This window comes from Marmota marmota, unplaced genomic scaffold, assembly GCF_001458135.2.
Source record: "Marmota marmota marmota unplaced genomic scaffold, marMar, whole genome shotgun sequence".
Taxonomy (NCBI): domain Eukaryota; kingdom Metazoa; phylum Chordata; class Mammalia; order Rodentia; family Sciuridae; genus Marmota; species Marmota marmota.
The window spans coordinates 16,829,634-16,853,849 of NW_026000093.1; the positions used below are offsets into that span (position 1 = coordinate 16,829,634).

General features: G+C 34.7%; 1 protein-coding gene across 2 annotated transcripts in view; it reads right to left on the reverse strand.

The window, feature by feature from the left end:
• Window positions 1–24,216, reverse strand: part of Nkain3 (sodium/potassium transporting ATPase interacting 3) — a 601,416-nt gene that overhangs the window by 295,356 nt on the left and 281,844 nt on the right. For both annotated transcript variants that reach the window (XM_048783012.1, XM_048783011.1), the window contains exons 2-3: window positions 12,307–12,444; window positions 3,247–3,327 (exon numbers count right to left, since the gene is read on the reverse strand). In XM_048783012.1, coding sequence (XP_048638969.1) covers window positions 3,247–3,327; window positions 12,307–12,444 — 219 coding nt within the window. The remainder of the gene's footprint in view (window positions 1–3,246; window positions 3,328–12,306; window positions 12,445–24,216) is intronic.

Sequence of the window (24,216 nt, forward strand, 5' to 3'; positions counted from 1 at the left end):
TAGCCTATGACTTGAAGTCTACTTTATTTATTTATTTATTTATTTATTTTTGGAGTGTGTTATTTCTGATATTATTATGATCACAGAGAATTTCTTCTAATTGGTGATTAAAAACATCTATTTTCATTTTTCAAATTTCAACATATGTATATATTTATATTTTAAGTATATTTCATATAAATAGCATTGGGTACTTTTTTTTTTAAACTCCAATGCTCTAATCTCTGTCTTTAATTGGAGTTTTTAGTGTATTTACACTTCATATGGTTTTTGATATGGCTGGAATTTAATCTGCCATATTATTATTTGTTTTTTGTTTGTACCACCTGCTTTGAAGCTTCTCAATGCTCTCACTGTTTGCATTATTTATTTTTTATATGGGTTACTCTAGGGCAGTGACTATCAAGCTTTTGGGCCCCAGTACTCTTTTTTTTTTTTTTTACTTTTAAAAGTTAATGAGTATCCCAAAGAGCTTTAGTTTATGTAGATTACATTCATCAATATTTATCTTATTAGAAATTAAAATGAGGCATTTTTTAAAACACAAGAGCACAACAGCACCATTAGAATTTAAGCATTGCAAGGATCTCTGTGTCCATGATCACCTGCCTGTGGGACCGCTCACTGCCTTTCAGGAAATCCAGGACTGTTCTTATTCCACAGATGCAAACTGTTAGTCAAAGAGCCCTGTGGAGTATAAATTGACTGTGTATAGGCCATGTTTATCATTGAAATAACTCCAAATCCACAGACATGATATAGAAACTACTCTGACTTTCAGTTTTTGCAGAAGTATTCACTACTCCATAATGTGTTAGGGGCAAAAATTAAGGTATATGGTAGTTTCTGTTAATCAGTCCAAGTAGCAATTACAAGAAATGCCATATGAACTGGCAGGAGATGGAGAACTCTAGAAAGTTGGTATGCATACAAGTACCCATGGTCGAGAAATTTCTTGCATAATGGAATGAAGCCTGGAAGAGTGGCAAGGCAGTTGGGTTTGTCAAGAGTCCTTAAGCCTGCTCTACTTTTTTGATTAGATCCCTTAGAGATTCCAGTTGAGGTTGAACTAGCCAGGGCGATATTAAGGAAGGAGATCAACAAAAAATCTTTAGGATGCTCTTCTTGTAGTCATCTGTCATTTTAATGACCACAAATTCTTAGTTAACTGATGAATGACAATTGAATGAGTAATAATTGGAGTAATAAAATGAGTAACTAGGACTACTATGCCCATTTTTCTTAAACTTGTACCCAAAGAAATCAGGAAAAAAAATCCCTTTCAATGTGTACATTGATGATAGAAAAGCAGTTCAAATAAAAATAAGCATGTGTAGTGTTGGGAAACCAGATTTGTATGGAACAAATGACTGGTGCTATTGATTACTTTTTATCACTTTGTAGAGTTGTTTCATAGTCAACCTGAGTTACCAGGTATGACGTGCAGAAATAGTCCTGAGCAGTCTACAAACACACACTACTCTCTTTACTAGCAAAGCTGGCCCTGGTATGCTACTGCATGTGCACTCAGCAGGGTTAAGTGATTGGCTGATGGCCCACAATAAGCACCAGAGTCAAGTTTGAACTAAAGACTTTGGATCTGAAATTTAGTTTTTCAACACACTATGATGCCAATCCTACAGCACAAATTTTCTCTGGTCCAATTTATTCCAATTCAGTTTATATGGAAGAAAATAGAAGATAATTTTTTACCCAGTAAAAGAAAAACATAATTTAAAATGATCATTCAAATCACAAGTTAGGAAATGCTAGAGTTTGGACATGCTATTCCTATTTATTATTCATCATTCTTATTCATAAGATTTGCATTTTATAATTACTTAATAATCTGCATTTATAAATTATACCCAGACATATTTAAAAAAATTTTTTTCATTGTTGATAGATCTTTTATTTATTTGTTTGTTTATATGTGGTGCTGAGGATCGAACCCAGTGCCTCACACATCCAGGTAAATGTGCTATCACTGAGCCACAGCCCCAGCCCCAGCCCTGACAGACATATATTTAAGAAAGATTTTTTGTCTTAGAAATTAGTGATAAAATGCAGTCAATAACACAAATATCTTAGGTAGATTTTAGCACCTATATCATACATAGTGAAAATTGTGAAACTCAGATTGAAAAATGTCATTCTGGTTTCTGAATACATTTACCAATGTGAGAAAATATTGACAAGTTCTAAATTAAGGTTACTAGAGTATAGAAAGATTAATCCCTTTTGGATATTCTGGGAAAATCCTTCTAGATTTTTTTGCTGTTCATCTGAATCAAACAAACATTGTTATCATATGGACTTACAGTGGAGTATAACAATTCTAAAAGGATCTGTGCTGGTCAAGATAAATTTTATAAGATCTAAGCTGTAAAATCAAGTAGGAGACAGTAATATTATTTAAAATCTGAAATTGTCATAAGACTTAAGAAACATTTTCACAAACATAATTGATAATGAGATACCTAAAAAATTAAGAATTTCATTCTCATACTTTCTGAAATTATTCTGCTGTTTTTTTTCCTCTAGTGAAAATAGTGCTCATTATTAATAAGTTTTAAGAACCATAACTAAAAATTTAACACATGTTGCTTTCACATTTGTGTGACAATCAGAAGACATCTTTGCTGGAGGCACAACAAAAATTATATAGTCTTCTGACAGTTCTAGATGGACAGAAATAGCACGTGTGTCATGCTGCAATAAGACAACTGACCTCTGTCTGATCAGGATTTCAAAACAGGAGTCACTGCACTAATGTTTTTATGTTAACAAACATATGGTTCACTTTACATGTAAAAGGACTTCATTCCTTGTCAGTCTCTCCCACTTTAAACACAAAAAGTTTAAAATCACTTTTCACTTAGCATTTGGGACTGAGGTCACTGTGACATTATGTCTTTTTAAAATGGACATGAGGACAAGAGGATGCTCAAGAAGTCAAGTACCACTTCAACATAATGAACAAAACCATAAGGAAATTATTTTGAAGTTCCTTCATTATTAGCATGCTCCTAGGATCATTCTTTCCTGAATGGCACCCGAATACATTTTCGATTGGTATTTTATTTACAATGCTTTATTTATAACATATACACACACACCCATGCGCACACGTGCGCGCGCGCACACACACACACACGAATTGTAATATAAAATAGCAATTTGTTGTTACAATATTTATTTATAAGTGGACTCTATTCAAAGTCTTTCAAGGCATAATACACTCACCTTAGAGAGGCCACCTACTTCCAAATAAAAGCAGATAATGAACACATTCCAGGTGATCCAGAGGGCAGTCCACACTGTATACTGGATAGAAGGGAGAGGGAGAAAGAGAAGAAAAAATGGAGATGAAAGGCATGTATACTAAATAAATCAATAGTAAAGATGTCAGTAAGTTTTAGTCCACTGGAGACAAACAGGCAGGGAATACTCAGAAAAGAGTGCTCACTACAAAGTCCCCTGAGATCTATAAATTAAAAATCCAATAGTTCTATGGCTTTCAGTAGATGACAATAAACCTAGATTTATTTTTAAAGTGCTTTGCTGGCTTGCAGGTACACGTTCAATTCAAGTGTTCACTCAATTTGTTTTCTGAGTATTATCTTTTCCAGAGAACACAATTATGCAAAGTTGTCCTTAAGTTATAATATTAAACTCATACATTTTTAGAAATGTTAGTCAAAACCTAGAGCTTTTATGACCCTGGATGAAAACCATGCTTGAAAATGGATCAAATTAACATACTTTTATTCATTGGATTATTTTATTAAGAATAGATCATGTGCATCTATAATTATATAGTAAAAACATGATCATAGAATTTTTTTAAAACACAACAATTTAAATGAGGTTAAAAATAAGACAATGAACACTGTTTTTCCATACTAGAGAAAATCTTTTATTTACCTCCAACAAATTCCAACTTTCCTGATTAACTGATTTACTGATAAGATGGTTTTATTAATCTGTTATGTACTAGGAAATGCCTTCACCCAGAGCAGGAGTCAATCTTATACAGCTGTAGATAGGTCTCATCAATGGAGAGGGTCCTAGGATATACTTCATCCCTCAGTTTCTTATGCAAATATAGAAAATCAGAAAATTGACTTAGAAAACTATTTGGGTAACTGAGGACACTCATACCATAGAACAGAATTAAAATATTTTGCCTATTAATTTTACTTTACCAGAAAAGTCTCAGAATTCTTAATTCTTTAAATGGGCATATTAATTAAATTATTAATTTTTATGGGTGACCACAATAGTTGCATGCTTTTCATAAATTAAAATGAATATTGAAATCACTCTGTGAGTCATGGAATGTTTAATTTTAGATGGTATAAAATAGCCACGTTCCTCTTAGAAATCTTATCCAAAACATCTAATTATTTGTAAAATACAATTTAGATTTTATGTATTTCTGTTATTTATTTATTTTTGGTACTGCGGATTGAACCCAGTAGCACCTTATTACTGAGCTAAATCTCTGAGCCTTTTAAAATTTTTTTATTCTGAGACAGGTTTTTAAAGACTGGGCTACACCAAGTTGCTGAGGCTGGCCTCAAACTTGAGATCCTCCTGACTCAGCCTCCTAAATCACTGAAAGCATGCATGACCACACCTGACTTTATTATTTTTTAAAGACTTGCATAATAATCTCATGTGTTGAGTACTTCTATAATTGGATATATTTGATGTCACATTGTACTTCCTTGGGGGGGTGTTTTGCTTTCTTTTTTTTTTAAAGGATAATGCAATTATACAATGAGTCGAAGCTTCAAAAGCAATGGGAATTTATGTTAAAAACATGTTAAAAATTATCATAAGTAAAAATATGTTATGAAGTTTTGAATATTTGCAGATATTGCTGATGCTGCAATATCTTCTTTTCAGAAAGATTATTAGTCTGAACAGTTTTTTAAAATGTGCAACATGCATTGAAACACACTTTTCTGAACCACAAAATATTCCATGAATACTGAAAACAGCTACTCTGCATCCTTAATGTTTATTTTTTTGCAAGTCTCAATAACTAGAACAAATTTTACTGCTTTTGCTAATTGGATGGCATCTAGTCCTGACAGATGCATTCTACATAAATATAAATGTGTTGGAACTTAGCTGACCAATAAGTTATGAGAAAAAGGCCAATGATAAAAATTAAGAAAAGCATATCAAATAAAGCAAGACAACGTACTAAAGTAAGAAAGTAAGGACATGAACCCAAATTATTACAAATCCATATGATTCTTAATTATGAGAACTCAAATCTAAATGCACAATTATTGCATTAGGAAAATCAACCAATGCAAATTTATAACAAAGGCACAATAAAACAAATCTATTTAAAAATTATAGCACAAACTCAGTGACGGATGTGACTACTCACAGGCTATCATGTGCAGTTTCTGAACTTTGATAGATAAAACTACCAGGCTAAGTAGATACCAACTGTCAGCTCAACATGTTTAACTACATCAGGATTATTATTCTGGGGCTCTCTGTGCTCCTATTCTGTGCTATGCACTTTATATCGGTTGTTACATTCAGTCGTCACACTAAACCCAGGATAGAGGTCATCATTTGATTCCCTACTGGGTGTCAAGAGTTGGCATGTGAAACCTGATTAGCTCCAAAGCTGAGATTCTTAAGCCTTACCTGGTAGGCTTTCTTTAAAAAAGAATCTTAGAAAAATGATTATAGGTTAATTGTAAGCTAAACTTTAACCAAATTCAGCACTTCATCAAATGGAAAATTCACCAATTGCCTTAATAAAAAATGTATTTTATTCTTTTAAGTCCTATAGGTGGTAATGTTTGGAGAATGACTAGGATATTTTGTGTTTTGCTATCTATGTAGCATGCATCATATGAACACCAAGGGTTCTTTGGTTTCTTTTTAATGATATTGTAGTTTCTTCTAATGCATTGTTTGTTGAGGACAAAGAATATATTATTGAATTTTGAATTGTTATGAGACATAAACTATATACTTTGACAAGCACATGTGACACCAGTTTGATCACAAACATAAGGGAAAAGAGATCTCTAGCAATATAAATACACACATAGGAATTTACCTAGCAGAGATATTAGGGGAACTCATGGCCTAAGATGTGCAATACCCCTGTCTTCTTTTTGAGGTGGGTAATTTTATTAATAATTCATTTTAAATGAGAATTAAAAGATAAGACTCTTCATTTTTGACAAATACTCCATCATGGAATTTGTTGATATATTCATTTATTTTTTTTGCAAGTCACAGATAGATTAGGTATACTTGGTAAATAAAAGTCTTAAATTTTCCAAATAACTCTGCATGATCTCTGTCTCTGTCAGTCTGCCTCTCTGTTTCTTGCTCTCTCTTCTACTTTTGTTATGTTTAGTAAACATATTTTAACTCCTAACTCACATTGACAATGCTGTGAAGATTAATAAAGAATGTTCATATGTTCTATGTGGCTTCCTAAATATTTCCTTCCTAGTTTTATGAGGATATTTCAGTACTTTTTAATTGACACGAACTTTAGAAGTCTTTTATTCTTTCATTGAGCAATTAGTTTATAACATGAGTTATTTTTATGGTCTGAGCTTCCTCATTTTCCAATGATCAGAAAGGCCATCTGGTCATTCATTCTTTCACACGTGTATCAATCAGTCACAGTATTTACACACAATATGCTACAGTTACAATAAAAAGTAGTGTAATATCCTTAGTATTTAGTTTAGTATTCATGTTCAGAAGAACATTAAGAGAAACTACTATCCATACATTTTTAATGGCAAGGAAAGCAGAGCTAAGGCCAAGAACAAAAAAGACATATTAACAGTTTAATAATTCATCAAGTCTTACTCTATATTAGGCTATGGTAAGCAAGTCATATACATTATAGCATTTAAAAAATGATCTGTGATCAGATTTCTACAAATGAAATATGTGTGGCAAAAAAGAAAACAAATAAATATCCTAAGGCTTCAGAGCCAATAGTTTGTGGAGGGGATTTAAATCCATGATGAACTGAATTGAAACTTAACACCCAACTGTCATATTGAGCAGAAGCTCAGGGAAGAGATTTATGATGATGTGGTAGAAAAGATTTGTTATATAACAATTCAAATCAAAGTCAGTTGTTGTTCATTGCACATGAATTTTGCATTAAGGTCCAAAGAACTAAATTATGGTCTTCATAAATGTATTGGCTTTTTAATTTTTAAAGTCAGCTTTGAATTAAATCTAACTCCAAAGTTAATCTTTTTTTCTAAAAAAAATGTAAAATCAATTAGCTAACTCATCTGCCTTTAAATTAGTGAGCTTGATTAAATTAACTCATCCATGAAATAATAAAAATTTAAATAATTCTAGGGCAGACCCTTCTGTTGGAATTCAGAGACAAATTTTGAAATACTTGGCATAGGCATAGACAGGAAACAAATGATTCTACAACAGAACATATGGTTGACAAATATGGTTTCACAGCTTCATACTGTCTTTAATCAAAGAAACACAAAAGGTGTATTCAAACCTTCACTGAACTTAGTATCTCTTAGGGGTATCCCCAGGGGATACCAAGTGAAGGAGAAAAATATGACAAAGTTATTTCTGTGCTCTGAAAATAAATATAGAAAGAGTGAACTGCACCTTTTCAGCAATGAGGGTACATGGAGTGGACTTATTGCTCTTTCATTTGGTGATTTGGTTGGCTTTTTCTAGCAGTCTTTGATGTCTTTGATTATAGTGGCAAAAGCCCATGATGTTATATTTCTCAGAAGACTAGGTCTTGAGGAGTAAGTCAGCTAATAGTAGGGACAGGTAGGACAGCACACACTATTTTGTCATATAATTCCTCAATTGAGATAAGCAAAGCAGTGAGGCCGATTTCTCTTGCTGAACAATTGCCATCATGTTCTAAGAAATCTATGTCTAGGGCATTTTTAAAGTCACTGAACCTAATCACCTTAAATTCACTTATGATGTGTCCAGTCAAGGATAAAGCATTTTAAAGAGTCTCTACGTGCAGGAGTACATCTTGAATATAATAAGGGGTAGGCACAGTCCTTTCTTCCAGGAGTCCACTGCTGCATGCAGTGAGACTGGCAGGGAGACAATGATAACTGTTGGGGGATCAGGGTAGAGAGTCATCAGGATCTGCCAAGGTAGGGAGCACAAGGCACTCAGGCCTGAGTGGGGTGCTTAGGTAAGGCTTTTAGTGGGTGACAATTCAGTTGAATAATTATTAAATGTTTTCCAAGAGGGCAAGGAGAATATCCCAGGCAGAAGGTTTAGTATGTGTGAACCAAAGAGGCAGAGAGCATGCGGTCTTTGGAAACAGCAAATCCTCCAGCATGCCTGGCATAAGGGAGGCCCTTGGAGAGTAGGTACAGGATAGGTAAGCAAAGGGGCAATTTTAATAAGCTTTGGTTTCCAATCTAAGGAGTTTGGAAATTTGCCTATAGACATCGCAGTTCTTGTTCTGCATTGTCCTTTATCTAGACTATTTTCACAGTGCTAACTAATTCTTTGAATTCAAGTGTGGCAAACCCAATTTTTGTCAGAAGTGGCAGCAACTTCCAACCTATGTTTTTGCAAATCTACACTGTAAGTTCCATTGAATTATTTCAGTGACAGACATCATATTTCATTCATCTCTAGGTGAGCACTTAGGACATACCTGATCCATCAAACTGTTAGTTTGAAGGGATGAAATTTAATTGGCATGATTGGTATTTGTTTCAGCCAATATTAAGACTAGCAGAAGTGATTTGGGGGAAAAAATCCGTAATCAAAAAGCTCTTTCCCTGCTAAGTGAAGTCAGTGTGGATTTCTGATCCAGGTGTCTTCTCACTGCTATTGAAAAATTGGTGCCTCCCAAGACACACCTTGGTTAGTGTGACATATGCTGCATTCAATTTCAGTCTTTTTTTTTAAATACTAGAATTAATTCCAGGCTACCAGTAGTATCAAACCAAAGTATTCATGAATACAACCCAAGAATAGCTGCCTATTATGTGCTAAAACAAAATAAATATAATGCAATCACCTTCCCAAATAACAACATGGTCTTCACATAAAGAGAATCCCTTGCAGATATATTTTCCATATTATTGATTACTGATTCTTTAGGCATTTTTCTCAAATAGAAAATGTATAGATGGATGCCTACAAAGGCAATAATATTTGACAATTGACTGAGGAAGCAGGGCAGAAGAATTTCCTAGGTCAAAACTTATGCTGACAATGGCAAGATATCATCTGAGATCTGGTGGTAGAAGCAAAGCACAGATTATGCTAAAACAACTTCATAATAAAATGAGGGAGGCCAATAGACATTCAGCTTTCTCCTTTGCTATTGTGTTCTCTGGGCAAGGAAACCATTCTAACATTTTTATTTATCTGTAAAATCAGAGATGCTAATACAGACAGACCTCTTAGGGTACTTGGGAAGATTAAATAAAATGAAATGTTTGGCATGGAGGGCTTTCCCACCAACTCAATATTTTATTTCTCTTCCCTTCCTGGGTGAGAGTCTAGATAACAGCCAATAAAAATGAGACTTAGTTGACATAATGCATTAAAAGAGAAAATCAGAGGAGCAAAAATATGAATTGCTTATCTTTGCAGATGTTTTTCTTTGAGGATTCTGAAAGTCCTAAAACTGACTTTCTCCTCACACATAAATACATATGGAGCACGTATTACATTTCACGTTCTCAGTGAGCTCTTTGCCTGGTAGAGAGGGCTTGAATGCCAACAAATTATAACACACGCTCAAGACACAGAGGCAAAGGAACAGAGAATGTTTAATCATGAAAGCACACGTAAGGACATGTGCATGAGAGACTGAAAGAGTGTTACTAGAACTGGGGCATGAACACCACACAAGGCTGTGAGAGCAAGAGGGAGAGAGTCGGGTCAGAGTAGAGGGGACATAAACAGAATACAACCTCTGGGCCTTTTCAAGGCTCTGCACTTGGCTCACAGACTTCCCAGGCTTCTGCCTCATTGCTATTCTCATTCCACATTCAAGGCCATTCCAACACCTCCATAGAGTCCAAGACTTTGTATCTCTCTTCCTCATTCCCTTCAAAATGAACTCCTTGAAAGTAGGGACTGTAATTTGCATTCTTTGCTAGCTATCCAGACTTAGTTCAACGCAGTACTTTATGAATGTCTGATGAGTGAGTGGCAACTACAGGTATTGAGCTCTTTCTTCACACTCAGTGATGCTTTCCACCCAGAACCCCCCTCAACGTCTTCTCTGTGGACTCACACTCACTGGCACCACAAGCACTTCTGCAGGACACCTTACTCTGTCACCCTGCCATGATCAGACTCCTCATTAGGCATCTCCGGCACAATGTGGTTCTCTGTATCGCTTGTCATAGTTATATTTCAACATTTCTGCAGATCTCCTCCACTAAAATGCAAAATGAGCACCCAAGAAGGCCACAAATAATCTGTATATGTTCAACAGCATCCGAGACACCCCACACAATGCCAAACACCTAGTAGAGACTAAAGGAGTATCTTTTATAACCAAATAAATAATTGGGGAAAAAAGAACAAAGTTAGAAAACAAAGAAGAAAGGGAAGGATGAATGAAGAAAGGTAGGAAGAAGAAAGGTAAGTAGGGAGGGAGGGAAGGAGGAAGGAAGTGAGGGAGAGAGAGAGGACAGCCTTCAGAGATATGAGTTTGGTAAAGTGCAATAGTCAAGAATATTCTTAGATTTTGGAATCAGGAAAGGTTTTTAAGCCATGAATCAGGTAAGTGAAAAAAAGACTCTGGAAAGACTGTGAACAAGCAGGAAATCCATGTGTACAGAAAAGAAGGCTAGGCTATGGTTAAGTGAAGAGTATGCAGGGCTAACATGCAGGGGGCAGAAACAACAGGACTAGATAATATCTTTAACAGATACATGCAACCTCATTCTATAGAAGCCCTTGGTTTCATAGTCAGCTGGCATTTGGGGCCTTAGCAGAACATGAACAACACAAAATGTAAAAAGTCAGTGGGCGGTAAAAGTGTCTGTATTCATAGAAACAAACTAGAACATATTTAGAACCCAATAATAGTTTGATATTCTGCATGACATTAAAGCATCTGGTGCTCTAAGTCTGACTCTAGAAAACATCTTTCTAGTAGATTACACAGTGGCTCAGCAGAGACTATTCTTAAGAGAAGCAAAGTAAAACAGAAATTGTTTAGCCCTGCAGCAAATTGAGTGATATCAACACTCTTGGGGCCATGTTGAATGCCAAGTCTGCCTGTGGGATAGTTATTTTCACCTCTTTGATACGATGGAAGATATCAAAAAAAGCCAATTTTGAGATTCAACACAGAGAACAAGTACATTTATAGAAAAAAAAAAAAAACCTTTTTCCCAACAAATTGGATTAGTAAAAATTGAAAGGTGGCTTATTTGTGTCACCTTCCCCCTGAAGTATGGCAACATTACTGCATTGCAGAAATTATTTACCAACTCTAGTGAATTCTATACATTCATTCAGGCTCATTGATTACATTAGACTATATTATTCCTATTTTCAATACTTTTATTATTATTACTCATCATTTTCCAACACCTGTTTATACATCTAACCAACAATACTGTCTTCTTTTAATAGAAAAAACAACTACTTAAGCTGAATAACTACCACTAGATTGTGAATAACAGCATGTACTTCATGAAATTGACCTGTAATGGAGTGTGGGCCGCCCATGTTCAGCATAGTGTGGAGTATGGATTTGTGCTTCCAATACATCTTGAAAATTGGAGAAAAATTCAATAATAAAGTATGAAATATATGAGGAACATGCACTAAAGTTTTCAGTACATGCATTTGAAATATCCTAAGTTAATTAAAATTATATTGTTTTCAGTGATTAAACAATTATGCTAAACAGGATTGGTTTCTAGGGCTAGTGACAGATGTCATTGAAGATAAATGACACCTTATGACACTGCTACATTAATAATTAACATGCCTTACATCTCATAATAACAATGAGATCATAACCAGTCCTTCCACTTTATCCAAACCCTATTTTAAGTGAGTCACACTAGATCATCCCAAACTTCAGGACATATTGCTTTGTTCTCACTGTAAAACATTCATCATGTTGTCTGTTCTACCGAGTAATATTTCTTAACAGAATTGAATATTTGAGGGCTAGAACAGCATAAATACATTTTATTAGATGGGACCTCTATAAAATTATTTCATTCATCTTCTTATAGAAATTATGTAGCGTTCATATGAAGAGGCAGTGATAACAATAAGACTTACCACCATGATGTATCGAGGTCTGTACTGAATAGTTCCAAACAAACCCAATATGACCACTATTATATGTAGAAAATTTCCAAGAATAGGTGCCCACTGGAAGCCAAGGAAGTCAAAGATTTGTCTCTCTAATGCTGAGAGCTGCAACAAAGCAAAGGGAGTTCATGAGTAGCTAATCCAAGCATCATGTTACCATCTCAATCCTTATTTCACTGCTGGAGAGGTCAGCATCTTCAATCTCAACACTTATAAGCATCATAATCACTAACGTTATTTTAATTAATTAATATTATTATTTTTATAGTGCTGGGATTAAACTCAGGGCCTCATGCATACTGGGCAAGTGCCTCAACACTGAGTCAACCCTTGTCGCTAGAATTTTAGTAACTATTTCATGTACTGTTTTATGCAACTTCTCTCAGGAAATACACTGAGATAACTTTGAATGTTATGGCTCCAAATGTAAATTTTGAACCTATCTAGAGAACTAAGAAATACTCGTTAAGTAGTTTTCTACAATAGAAAATCCAGAAAAATAAGACTTAAATTCATCATTGTTTGTAATGAAATAATTGACTTAATATAACATACTTAGAGCAATAACCATAATGATATGACAGCTGGTATCATTTTAAAAACAAAACAAAACTCTTACTTAACTTTGCCTTCCTTTGTTAAATATATACTAACCAAACCTGTTTGGTTTCTTCTTCTTTTATTATATTTCCAATAATGATAATGACTAGACTAAAGTAATCATCATTTTGAAAACGTGTTATTTACTTACTCTTGGCTCAAGACCCTGATATAAAACCAGAGTTAAATATTCCCTTGGAAGTACATTTTACTAAGTTTCTATACCTACACATGAAAATTCAGATTAGGTGAAATCCTTTCTGAACACCCAAATAAATATTATGGACCACAACAATTTTAGAGACACCATAGTTTATTATATTTGCATTATATAGAATTGTATTTTAAAATAATTCTTCAGTACATCAACCTACACACTTAAACCATTTATGATTAAATAGGCAAATTTCTGATAGTGGCGTGAATACCAACAATGTCAATTATCACAGACACATGGTAGTTCATATATTCTATGTCTAAATTTTTTACAATTCTACTTGCATAATTGAACATAATCTTATATGTTTAAGGCATTTTTCTAGCTTTCCTTTGATAAAGTAGGAACTCTAATAAAATGATCCAGTGATTGATTAGCTATTCTGATGGCACTAGAAACTGCAGCTTTCAGATGAAAATGGCACCCTTGGTATTTTTCCAGTTCTGCGACAGGTGTATGCCTGAATAGCTTTAATTTCCTTGGACATAAAGAAATGTCCTCCACCCTGTAAGCTGAATTTACCTTGCTTAAGTTGTGGAGGAAAAGAGAAAAGAACAAATGCCTAAGACAACCACACCAGGTCCCCATTCATTTTAGGAGTATTTTCTGATTGTGAAATGATTTGTCACCATCTCCTGCATCTGTAAAATGCAAGGAAATGCTAAAACACAAAATAATCAGAGCAATGTCAGTAGCAGCACTGTTTTTCAATCTCTTGCTCATATCTCCTTCTGACTCTAATTAGTTCCCAGGAAGCTTCCTTTTATTTATTGGCCCATCAATGATATAAATATGCACTGTTTTTTATGTCCAAACAGGACTGATGGGCTGAGAAAAAAAAGCAACCCTGAAGAGCAGCCTTAGGCAATTCATTCTGAAACAGCTACCCTATTTTAAAGCTGTCGTGCATCACAAATCCTTTTAAGTGAACTTTTCAGAGGAAAACCCTTTCCTCTTTCTACCAGAGGATGCATGGAAAGTGCTCCCTTTTATGATATTTAAGAGACAATACATCATGAAAGGGAAGTCACATTTTCAATCCCTGGTACCAAAAACAAAATGCTATTTATTAACATTTATTCTCTGAGAATTAAAAAAAAATTGAATTCGAATTGAGTCGAAAAAAAAAGAGTGGGAAAAAAAAGGTTATCAAATTTAGGAAGGGGATCTTACCAAGAATAAGACACAGGTCAGCTGCAACAACCATGGAAACCTACAACTACATTTGAACATTGTATTTAAAAAAAAAAAAAACAACTAACAACTATAGTTAAAAAAAACCTTCAAAAGTAAAATACCATCATATTTTTATTAACTACTCCATCTAATTATCATCTTAAGCTGTTTAGTGGTTTATTTCACTGGTAAATATAAATACTTCCTGCTTGAATGCCACAATCTCTAGGGACACCACTTTTCAACTCTAGAGCATGTTATTAATAATAAAGTATGTTTCCTTTCATACATGGAAACTAGAGAGGAAAAGGGAAAAGAAAGGTGTGGGGGAAATCCCATGAAAATCAAAAGGAGAACAGTAGAATAAAGGAAATAGACCAGAGGGAGGGAGGTGGGGAGAAATGGGGGAAATATTGGGCCAAATTATATTGTTATATCGTGTGCATGCATAATAGGTAACGATGAATCCCACCATTATGTATAATTATAAGCACCAATGACAATATGAAAAAACATGACCCAGAGTCACCAAATGAAATTGGATGATATCCAGGTCACTTTAACTCAGAAAAAGTATGAAAATAATTTATTAATTTTACTATCAAAATGGTTCTGATCCCTGGTGTGATGAAGCCCCCTGGAACTGGCTGGGAAGGTCATCATGTGCACTTATTTCCAAGTCTTTGGTCAGTAATGTCAAGTTGGGAATTTGATATTCCCGTGATGGGAATATTTACAAAGTGGAAATTGGGAAATGCTAAAATCAGGACTTGTTTGGTTTGAGAACCTATTATTAAAACTTTGCTTACACATCACTTGGGAAACAGTGGTTTGATTTGGGAGAGCATGGGAGGAAGTCTCCACACTGGTATGGCATACCTAGGAAGTAACCCAATCCAGAAGAGAACAGAAGGATGCAGGGTCCAGAGAAGGGTCTGAGGGGATGATACAGCAGGAAAAAGAATGCATGAGACACTGGAAGTTTAAATACAGGTAGAAAAATCCAGAAAATGCAAAGGCAATAAAATACTCCAGGAAAGCAAAACCAACCAGACACCGATTTAAAACAGAACAAGAAGCACTGACTTAAATAACAATGGAATCATTTGTAAGTGAAAGCTAAGGTAGGTAAGAACCTGACAGCTATGAAGAATAGGATGGAAAAGAGTATGTCTCTTTTCCTACAGAGTTAAAAAAAAAAAAAGGCACGCCTGTAATCCCAGTGGCTCAGGAGGCTGAGGTGAGTTCAAAGCCAGCCTCAGCAATGGCAAGGTGCTAAGCAACTCAGTGAGATCCTGTCTCTAAATAAAATATAAAACAGGGCTGGGGATGTGGCTCAGTGGTTTAGTGCCCCCGAGTTCAATCCCTGGTACCAAATAAATAAATAATTAAAAGACAATTGAAATCAGAATAAAAATACTGTAAAATACAGTATCTTACTGATACATCTATTATGATTAATGTTTCACATGGCATCTTGCATAATTGCTCATAATAATTATTCCTAATTATGAAAATTAAATTCACACTTAATTTTAAAGAGCTGTAAAATCTCTGGGTGACCAAGCAGATTCCTGGGCATTTACAGGCTGAGTCTACAGGATTAGTTTCTGTCCAAGTAAAAGCCAAGCACGCAGGCTCATTCTTAATGACTAAGCATCTTGGAAAGTCAGCCTCATGGGAAGAGAAGGGAGCTGCCTTCCCTCTCATTATTCTTGGACTTTTGTTCACTCACTAGAGACAAATACAATGAAAAAGATCAAAACAGGGTCACTAGTGTCAGTAGAATCATAAGAAAGCATTTGATCAAACCACAATCTCACAAAAGACTATGGAATTAAAGCATATTACACGAGTTAGTATTCTCTTCTGTGTAACTCCTAGCTTGAGAATTCACATGGTAAATATTTTATAATCATGAAGTATTAATTCTTAAAGTTAAGATTTAAAAGCTCCAAGTAACATTTTTATTAGCTAAATTAATATTTCTTAGGCCATTTCTAAGAGGTTTTGGGTTGTTAAGGCAGGTTCTTTATGTATGCAAAATCTATAGGACCCTCAGCTCACCAACAGTTATGTCCATTTCCATATCTTATCTACTCAATTTCCAAGGGCCTTATCATGCTTGATATTGGTAACATTCATCTTCTATGTATATATGTATGCCTATGTCAATGATGGTCTTATATTTTAAACTATAATTTGAGAATTTTATTTCATATCTCTGAATTTTAAAAAAAAGATCAATAGCATTTGCAATGTGACTGTATTTCCTACTGACATATCATGAAAGTTCTAACATGATATTTACCACTATGATAAAGCAGATACTATTCTGAAGAAGTTTTTATGTACCTATAGACAGCTAAATAAGCCTTAGGATGTATATGAACTTTGAGATGGATCCAGGAAATCCAGATCTGGCTTACTAATTTGGCTCATCCAATAATGACAATAATAGTATTAAAGTCTTCACCACTTTGGTTTAGTTTTTTATTATTTTTGCTAGAGGTTAGACAGCAAAGTCTATGTCAGTGAAACCAGAAACCAATGAATCAGTGAAATGAATAAAGCCAGATAAAATTTAAAACAGTTTAATTTGTCATCTTCTTTTCCTATTGCTTGACTTTTAGAATCATCTCTGGTGATCTAAATGGCCACGATGCTTATACAGGTAGGTGAGGTAGAAATGTGGGTGCACAGAAGAGTAGAGTCTGTAATGCCAATTGTGTTTGCCTAAGTTGTTTTTGGAGCTAATTTTGTTAAGAGAAAAAAATTCTCTCTAAAATGTTTGTAAAAATTTCTTGAATTCTACCTCTATGTTTTCAGATCCTGGATCTCAAGAGCATTTTCTAGTATTACAATTCAATAATGAAGGTATAATCTTCAAGCAAGTGGCATAGGATTTCAGAAAAGTGCTTTACATAGTGCTGCAAATCTATTTCTTGAAGAAATAAGGAACTGAGTGTATCATATCATGGAAATTTTCCTGTTGACAGAGGAATGTATGTTACATTGCAAATAGATTGATGGAGGCTGATGAGTTGGAAGAGTGCATGTGAAGGGCTTCTATGTGCCACAAATTCACTCAGAAAACCCCTTCATCTTGTGCACTGACTCAGCATAACAACTACCAGAGTGATAACTATTTCACCAACTTCTCATTATGTCAGGGAGTGAACTGATGCATCAGAGAAATGCTCTAAAGCCTGAAAAAAAAAAAAAAAAAACAAACAAACACGGAGATGCTATGCATACCATATTATTTAACACATGATTTTTCAGTACTTATTAATCTAACTTCATCCTAACCAAATCAGGATTGATAATTATTATCTTATTGGATGTATTAAAAAAATAAACAATCAGCTCATTAACATCAGAGTATCTTTATGTCTTCACTAAACCACTCTGAAATCATGCAACAAAAAGAACTAAATTCTGAAATAAGCCATATCACAAGAGGTAGAGATAACGAAGAAAGCATGGAGATGTGTTTCGTGATTTAATCCTCTTTCTTTGCTGTATCCATTTCTAGATCAGACACTCTCCCCTCCATGCTCAGAAGGGGCAAGTTGCATCTTTTAGAAACTTAACAGCTGCACTGTCGTTCATCAAACTCCAGTTTCTTCCTCAAAAGAAGATAATAATCATCTTTATCTTGCTGATAAATATTAAGAGAAGCAGATCAAGCACATGGATGACAATCATTAGTAAAATTGGTATGCTAGTTTCTTATTGGTATTTCAGTGTTCTAATGCATTATCAAAACTTATACTAGTTTTTTGTCTTCTGTAGTTTAGAAGTCTAAGAAGGTTCTCAGTGAGCTAAAATCAGTGTATGGGCAGGGCTACACTTCGGGTGGCTCGAGGGGAGAAACTCTTTCCTTGGCTTCTCCAGCTTCTAGAAGCTGCCCAACTCCTGTGTCTGTGGCTCCCTCCTCCATCTTCAGAGTCAGCCACAGTAGGGTGAGTCTTTTACCATTTCATGTCTGCCTCTGCTTCCTTCTCACCTATCAACTTCCACTCTTTATATAAAAACACCCTTGTGATTACATTGGGCTCTTCTTGATAAAGCCGGAAAATCTCTCCATCCTGAAATCAGCTAACTACTTCATTCTGTTGGCAATGTCAATCCCCCTTAGCGTGTAAGACAATGTTTTCATATGTCTTGACGGTTGGAATGTCAATATTGTGAGGGGCCAATATTCTACCACACAGTTATTACCTCCTGCTCTATTTAAGGTTCTCTTGTGTATGGTACCCTATCCAGGCCCTGGATCAGTCTAGGAAGAGCTCAGAGCTTGCTCTTCCCTTTTATTTAACTACAGAAAGCCATTTCTGAGATAGGGTCACTGTTTTTTTTTTCCAGCTCCTACTGTGACCAACACCACTATTGAGGTGGACAGGACCTCTCTTTCAACCTATCCTGCACAATAGATAGTAGTTTTCAGAAAAATTAATAGCATTATAACTCAAGATGTGTGAAATGAGAAATTTGAGGTAAATAAATATAGCTTTAGTACCACAATAGCACTTAGAAAACTTTATCAATGGGCATACTGGCAAGGAAATGATAAATATGTTCATTATATATGCTGGAGTACAATCATGCTTCAGTATGGGGATTGGTTTCAGGATCCCCGTGGATACCAAAGTTTGTGGACTCTCAAGCCTCACATAAAATTGCATGGTATTCACATACAACCTACACAATCTTCCTATTGACTTGAAATCTTCTTTAGATTACTTACAATACCTAACACAATGTAAATGCTATGTAAAAATTCATTATACTGTCTTATTTAGGGAATAATGACAAGAGAAAAAAAGGTTGTACATGTTTCATACAGACACAATGTTTTCCCAAGTATTTTCACTGGAGGTTGAATTAATCTATAGATGTGGAATCCATGGACATGAAGGACCACTGTATATTGCATATCCTAGCAATACCCTCGTGAAGTAAGCATATTATGAATAAGTCCTTATTCTTTGTCTTGGGAAAATTACTTGCATGGTGATAATGAAGAAAAGCATGTAGGTTATGTCTAGTAATAATTATGGATCAATATCATCATTCAGCATTTACATAACATTTTTTTTTACTTTCAAGCAACTATACTGATATTGTGAAAATTCAAAATATTGTGACTTTTTCAAGATGAATAAATTGAAAGAAAAACTGCATCAATCTCTGAGGAGTCCAGGGCAGTACTGACATGCTTTGCAACTGGCAGGCATTAGAGAAATCACCTGACACTTACGATTTTAGAAAGTGGAAATTATATACACACAAACACACACACACATATACACATGGATCTTGGAAATGATTTGCTCTTGTCATTATTCCCTATATACAGTATAAAATAATGTATAACTTAAGTAATGATTAATCTAATGGGGAAAGATTGAGAGGTAATCCTGAATATTTTTTTTAAAAATACTTTGAATTCAGTCATTAGAGAGTAATTAGCTGTTTCTTTCCTGGGTCAGTTTTATGAATCTGAAACCTTTAATTTAGGTTTTCTGTCTTTTGTCCATTCATTCATTTAGTCAGCAGGTGCCATTTAACAATTGCCATGGGGTGGATACTGGAGTACAAAGATGAATAGCAGAATTCTTAGCCTAGAGCAGCCAGTTCACATTCTAGTGAAGAAAGACATAAGTCTACTAATTGTGAATAAAACATTATATGTGCTGTGGCACAGGGTGCTCAAGGAGTTAAAAGAGCACAGAGCAGTGTTCTAACATTTTTTGACACTAGCCTATTCCAGACACTTATACAAAGATGTGCTCTGTGTGTGTGTGTGTGTGTGTGAAAGAGAGAGAGAGAGAGAGAGAGAGAGAGAGAGAGAGAGAGAGAAATACACTAGTATTCTTTAGAAACCAAGTGGCTTTTAAACCACTATTTTAAAACCAAGCTCTACCATTGAGCTACACCCTTAACCCTTTTTATTTTTTGAGACAGGTTCTCTTTAAGTTGTCAAAGGTGGTCTTAAACTTGCTATCCTCCTGCCCCAGTCTCCTGAATCACGTGGAATACCAACGATGCACTATTAAACAGTATTCTTAAGGAATGGTTCAAGGTTTTCCAGAAGAGAAGAGAGGGAGTAGAAGAATTCAAGCTAAAAGAAGAGCAAGACATTTCCAAGATCTATGAAATATCTGCTGTACCCCTGAAATAGAAACTATTCTATTTTAGCTCCACTAAATTTAAGTCCATTTTCAGAATTTAATGTTAATTCCACAAGTTGTAGAAACAACAGGGCATTTATTGGCCATATGAACTTCTGAGCCAGACTGTTTAAAAATCTGTTTTTGCCACTATATTAACATGTGATCCTGAGCAATATTCTTAAGCTCTACATCTTGGCTTGTTATCTATAAAATCAGGAAAATGATAGAAAGAACTTCACTTGTGGTTTTGTAGACTGAATAAATTAATGTATACAAGGGACTTAAATCCATGCTTGGTATACACACACACATAAATATATGTTAATACATACATGCATATGTTTGCTCTTATATAAGAATACTAACAAGAATAATGGGAAGGGGAATTTTTGGAAACAATGTAAATGTCCTATATAATGGGACATATATTAAATGTATATGTTGATATATTTGTGGAGTGAAATAGTACATGTCCACAAAAATAAGATATATCCCAATATGTATTGATATAAAAATCCAATCACAATATATTATGTAGAAAAAACCATGTGTATGTAAGATGGCATGCTATTTGATAATAAGAAATGTATATCTTCATCTAATCAATAAACATTTTCGGATCTTTGTAAGTATATGAAATGTTTGTATAGCTATGTATATAAATCATGTATGGTATACAATATTGAATCAATCTTTTCAATTATTCCTGAATAGGAGACTATTGGTTGTTTAAAAATTATTGCTATTCTAATCTTAAAAATATTTTCTTCAATAAATGTGGATTACTTGTGTCAAAAAAACAATACGTGTACTTATGAAATATCTCTGTGTGTATGTGTATTTTATTTCAACCCGCAATAGGTAATGTGCTTTTCAATTTCTAGCACATACATGCTGAAGTAAAATATCAAAAAGCAGTACTTAATTTTAGTGTGTGTTACAGTTTGTTCTATTTTTATTTTATTATATTTTGCTAACCTAGACCAACTACACTGAGTTTTCAATCTACCTATGAATGAAGAATCATTATTTGTTAAAACACTGGTATAGAGAACACAGTCTGTAAGCTGCCACCAAAGAGAAAAATGCAAATTAAGGCATAATTGAATAAAAACTTTCTGATTTACCTTGAAGTTGTTGGAAAACCATTAAAGAATCTCTTTCTTGCATACAGGAGTTTCACAAACAGCACGATGCTTTAGGTAATCCCTCTTGTCAGAGATTTGGGGGTGCTTTATTCTTATTTTGCAATAAAAATGGGAAAGCAATGGGGATGGGGGCGAGTCTTGGACTGAACATAGGGAACACAGTGGAAGTTACTGCAATCATCAGTTGAGAGAAGATAGAAACCTGAACTAAGGCTGGCCAAAGCAAGGTAGAATAGGGACGGCATGGAAAGATCAAAGAAGAATCTAAAGAGCAATTATCAATGAGGAATAAAGGATAAACTAGGACACTTTGGCTTACATTTTCACTCCCAACAAAAGAGAACTTGCATGGTAGATACTTTTAAATCATTAAAAGTGTGGAGTAAAATTCCAGTTTGGAAGCCAATGTATTTGAATCCATATAGAAGATCTTATACAGCATCAGATTACAGAATCCAATTGAGGTTTCGTTATCCTTTGATTTAAGGCAAATTAAATCCAAGTGTTGGTGGTCCACCCATGGATTATGCACTTTGATAGCACCTCACAGCAAAGAACTTTGAATTTCCTCAGTGAGCCCAATACTAGGTGTGGAAGTTGTCTCTTCCCTGTTAACAAGTACACCAAAGAGTCAAATGTTTTTCATGCAAGTTCAACCAAACGTAATTAGAATAATTCAAATAATAGGTTAAAAAGTGGGCATACTTTTGTGTAAGGAAAACTAAAGTCTATTAAAAATAAATTTTGGATTGTTCACTGTCAGGGCTTATTTTAGTTCTTACTCTTCTCAAATTAATCCAATTAGCTTAACTAATACAGAGGGTTTCAAGCTGTGGAGTCTAATTATGGGAAATGAGCTTCTTATAATTAAGTAAATTTTAAAATTGTTTCATTTTACCAATAGGTTCTCATTCAGAGAAGGGTTTTTATACTGGTTTTCAAGGAGCACTAAAGATATTAATATGGACATAAATCAAACCATGCCATAAAAATATAGATGGTATGAAAATTTCTCATTCCTTCATTTGCATTAACTCAATCACACTCTGGGTAAAATGTTCACAAAAATAAGGCAGAAGGGAGTCATCAAGTAATGTTTGTCCAGTGATGTCACTTGATCTCTAAAGAGCGTCATTTCATCATTTGATTCAGCTTCTAAATATTCTGCCCTCTGCTAGAAATTTTTTCACAACCCAACTCTCCTCCAGTCCTCCTCTTTTCTACCCCAAAAACTGACCTTATGAAATGCAGCCACAGTCCACAAACAGTTCAAGTCAGGAGTAAAACAACTATTTTAGCAAAAGCCCAAAGTGCCAATTTGTTACAGAACAGTGACTGAAGATTGAATTTCAACCCTCCAGTGGAGCCCTAATGGATGCAAGCGCACTAAAGTTGGACCCCTAGGCTGGGTGACCTATACAATCCTACAAACAGCTGGCAGGAACATGCCCACCATGGCATTTAAGAGTCCCATGGTGGTGTTACGTAAATGGCAACCCAGCAGGAGAAGACAGAAGAGACGGTTAGGGGTCAAAAGTTTCTTTCAAAGCCTTTTCTCATTTTTATTTGTAGTAGAGACCACCTGCAACTATTTTTTTTCCTTTAAAAAAATCACTTTAAAGTACATATTTTCAGTAAGAACTAAGCATCACTTGGGAATGAAATTCAATGTTTCCTCTTTAAAAAAATAAAGAATGCAAACCTTAAACATGCCAAAGTATTTAACTAGGAAGAAGTCATTCTAATTTTAAAAACAGAATATACAAGAAACTTTTAAGTAAAAAGAAGTTGATGATATTTGAGCAGTCGGACATCACCAACTTTTTTTTTTTTCTTTTGATGGATCCCTTTGCTTTTTCTTTCCCATTCCAAGCTGATTGTGCAGCGACTACTTGAATATCCTGTTCCTGTTTGTATCCTGGGGCAGGTAAACCACCGGCAATCTCAGTGTACCTCCTTGGTTATAGAACTAGCAACAGACTTCAACAATGGTGGAGGTGTTTCCTTTGCAATCTTGCATTTTATTTCCTTCTTCTTCATGTTTATCTTTAACTGATAGCTATGGATTATGTTGGTACAATAGTCTCAATCAAGTTGACTTGATGTGAATTGGTCTTCAGAGTCTCATGGGATGAACTGAATCCATCTCTTTTAATCATGCTGATACTAGGGGATATCAGAATGTTTTCCCAAAAAACAGTGAAGCTTCATCAACCTCTTAATTTCATTTTTTAGTCTGTAGATATAAATAGGGTAAATAAAACAGAAGCTCTCACGTATTTGCCTACTGGGTCCTCTTCTAGTGACAAGAGTTGAATAGAGATTCATTTTTTTTTTATGCAGTCACCCTAGTACCACAGACAGACATTGTCCACATCCTGAGAATGTCTCTCAGCCACATGTTCATGCCCTGCTTCTGGTGAAGATCTATCTTTGTATGGTCCTTTATGGGAATGATGCTTTTCTCACAATTTTATGTGCATTGAGTATAATTCATTACTGTTCCATGCTTCAGCCCCAAATGATATTAATATTATAAAATGTATAATATGTA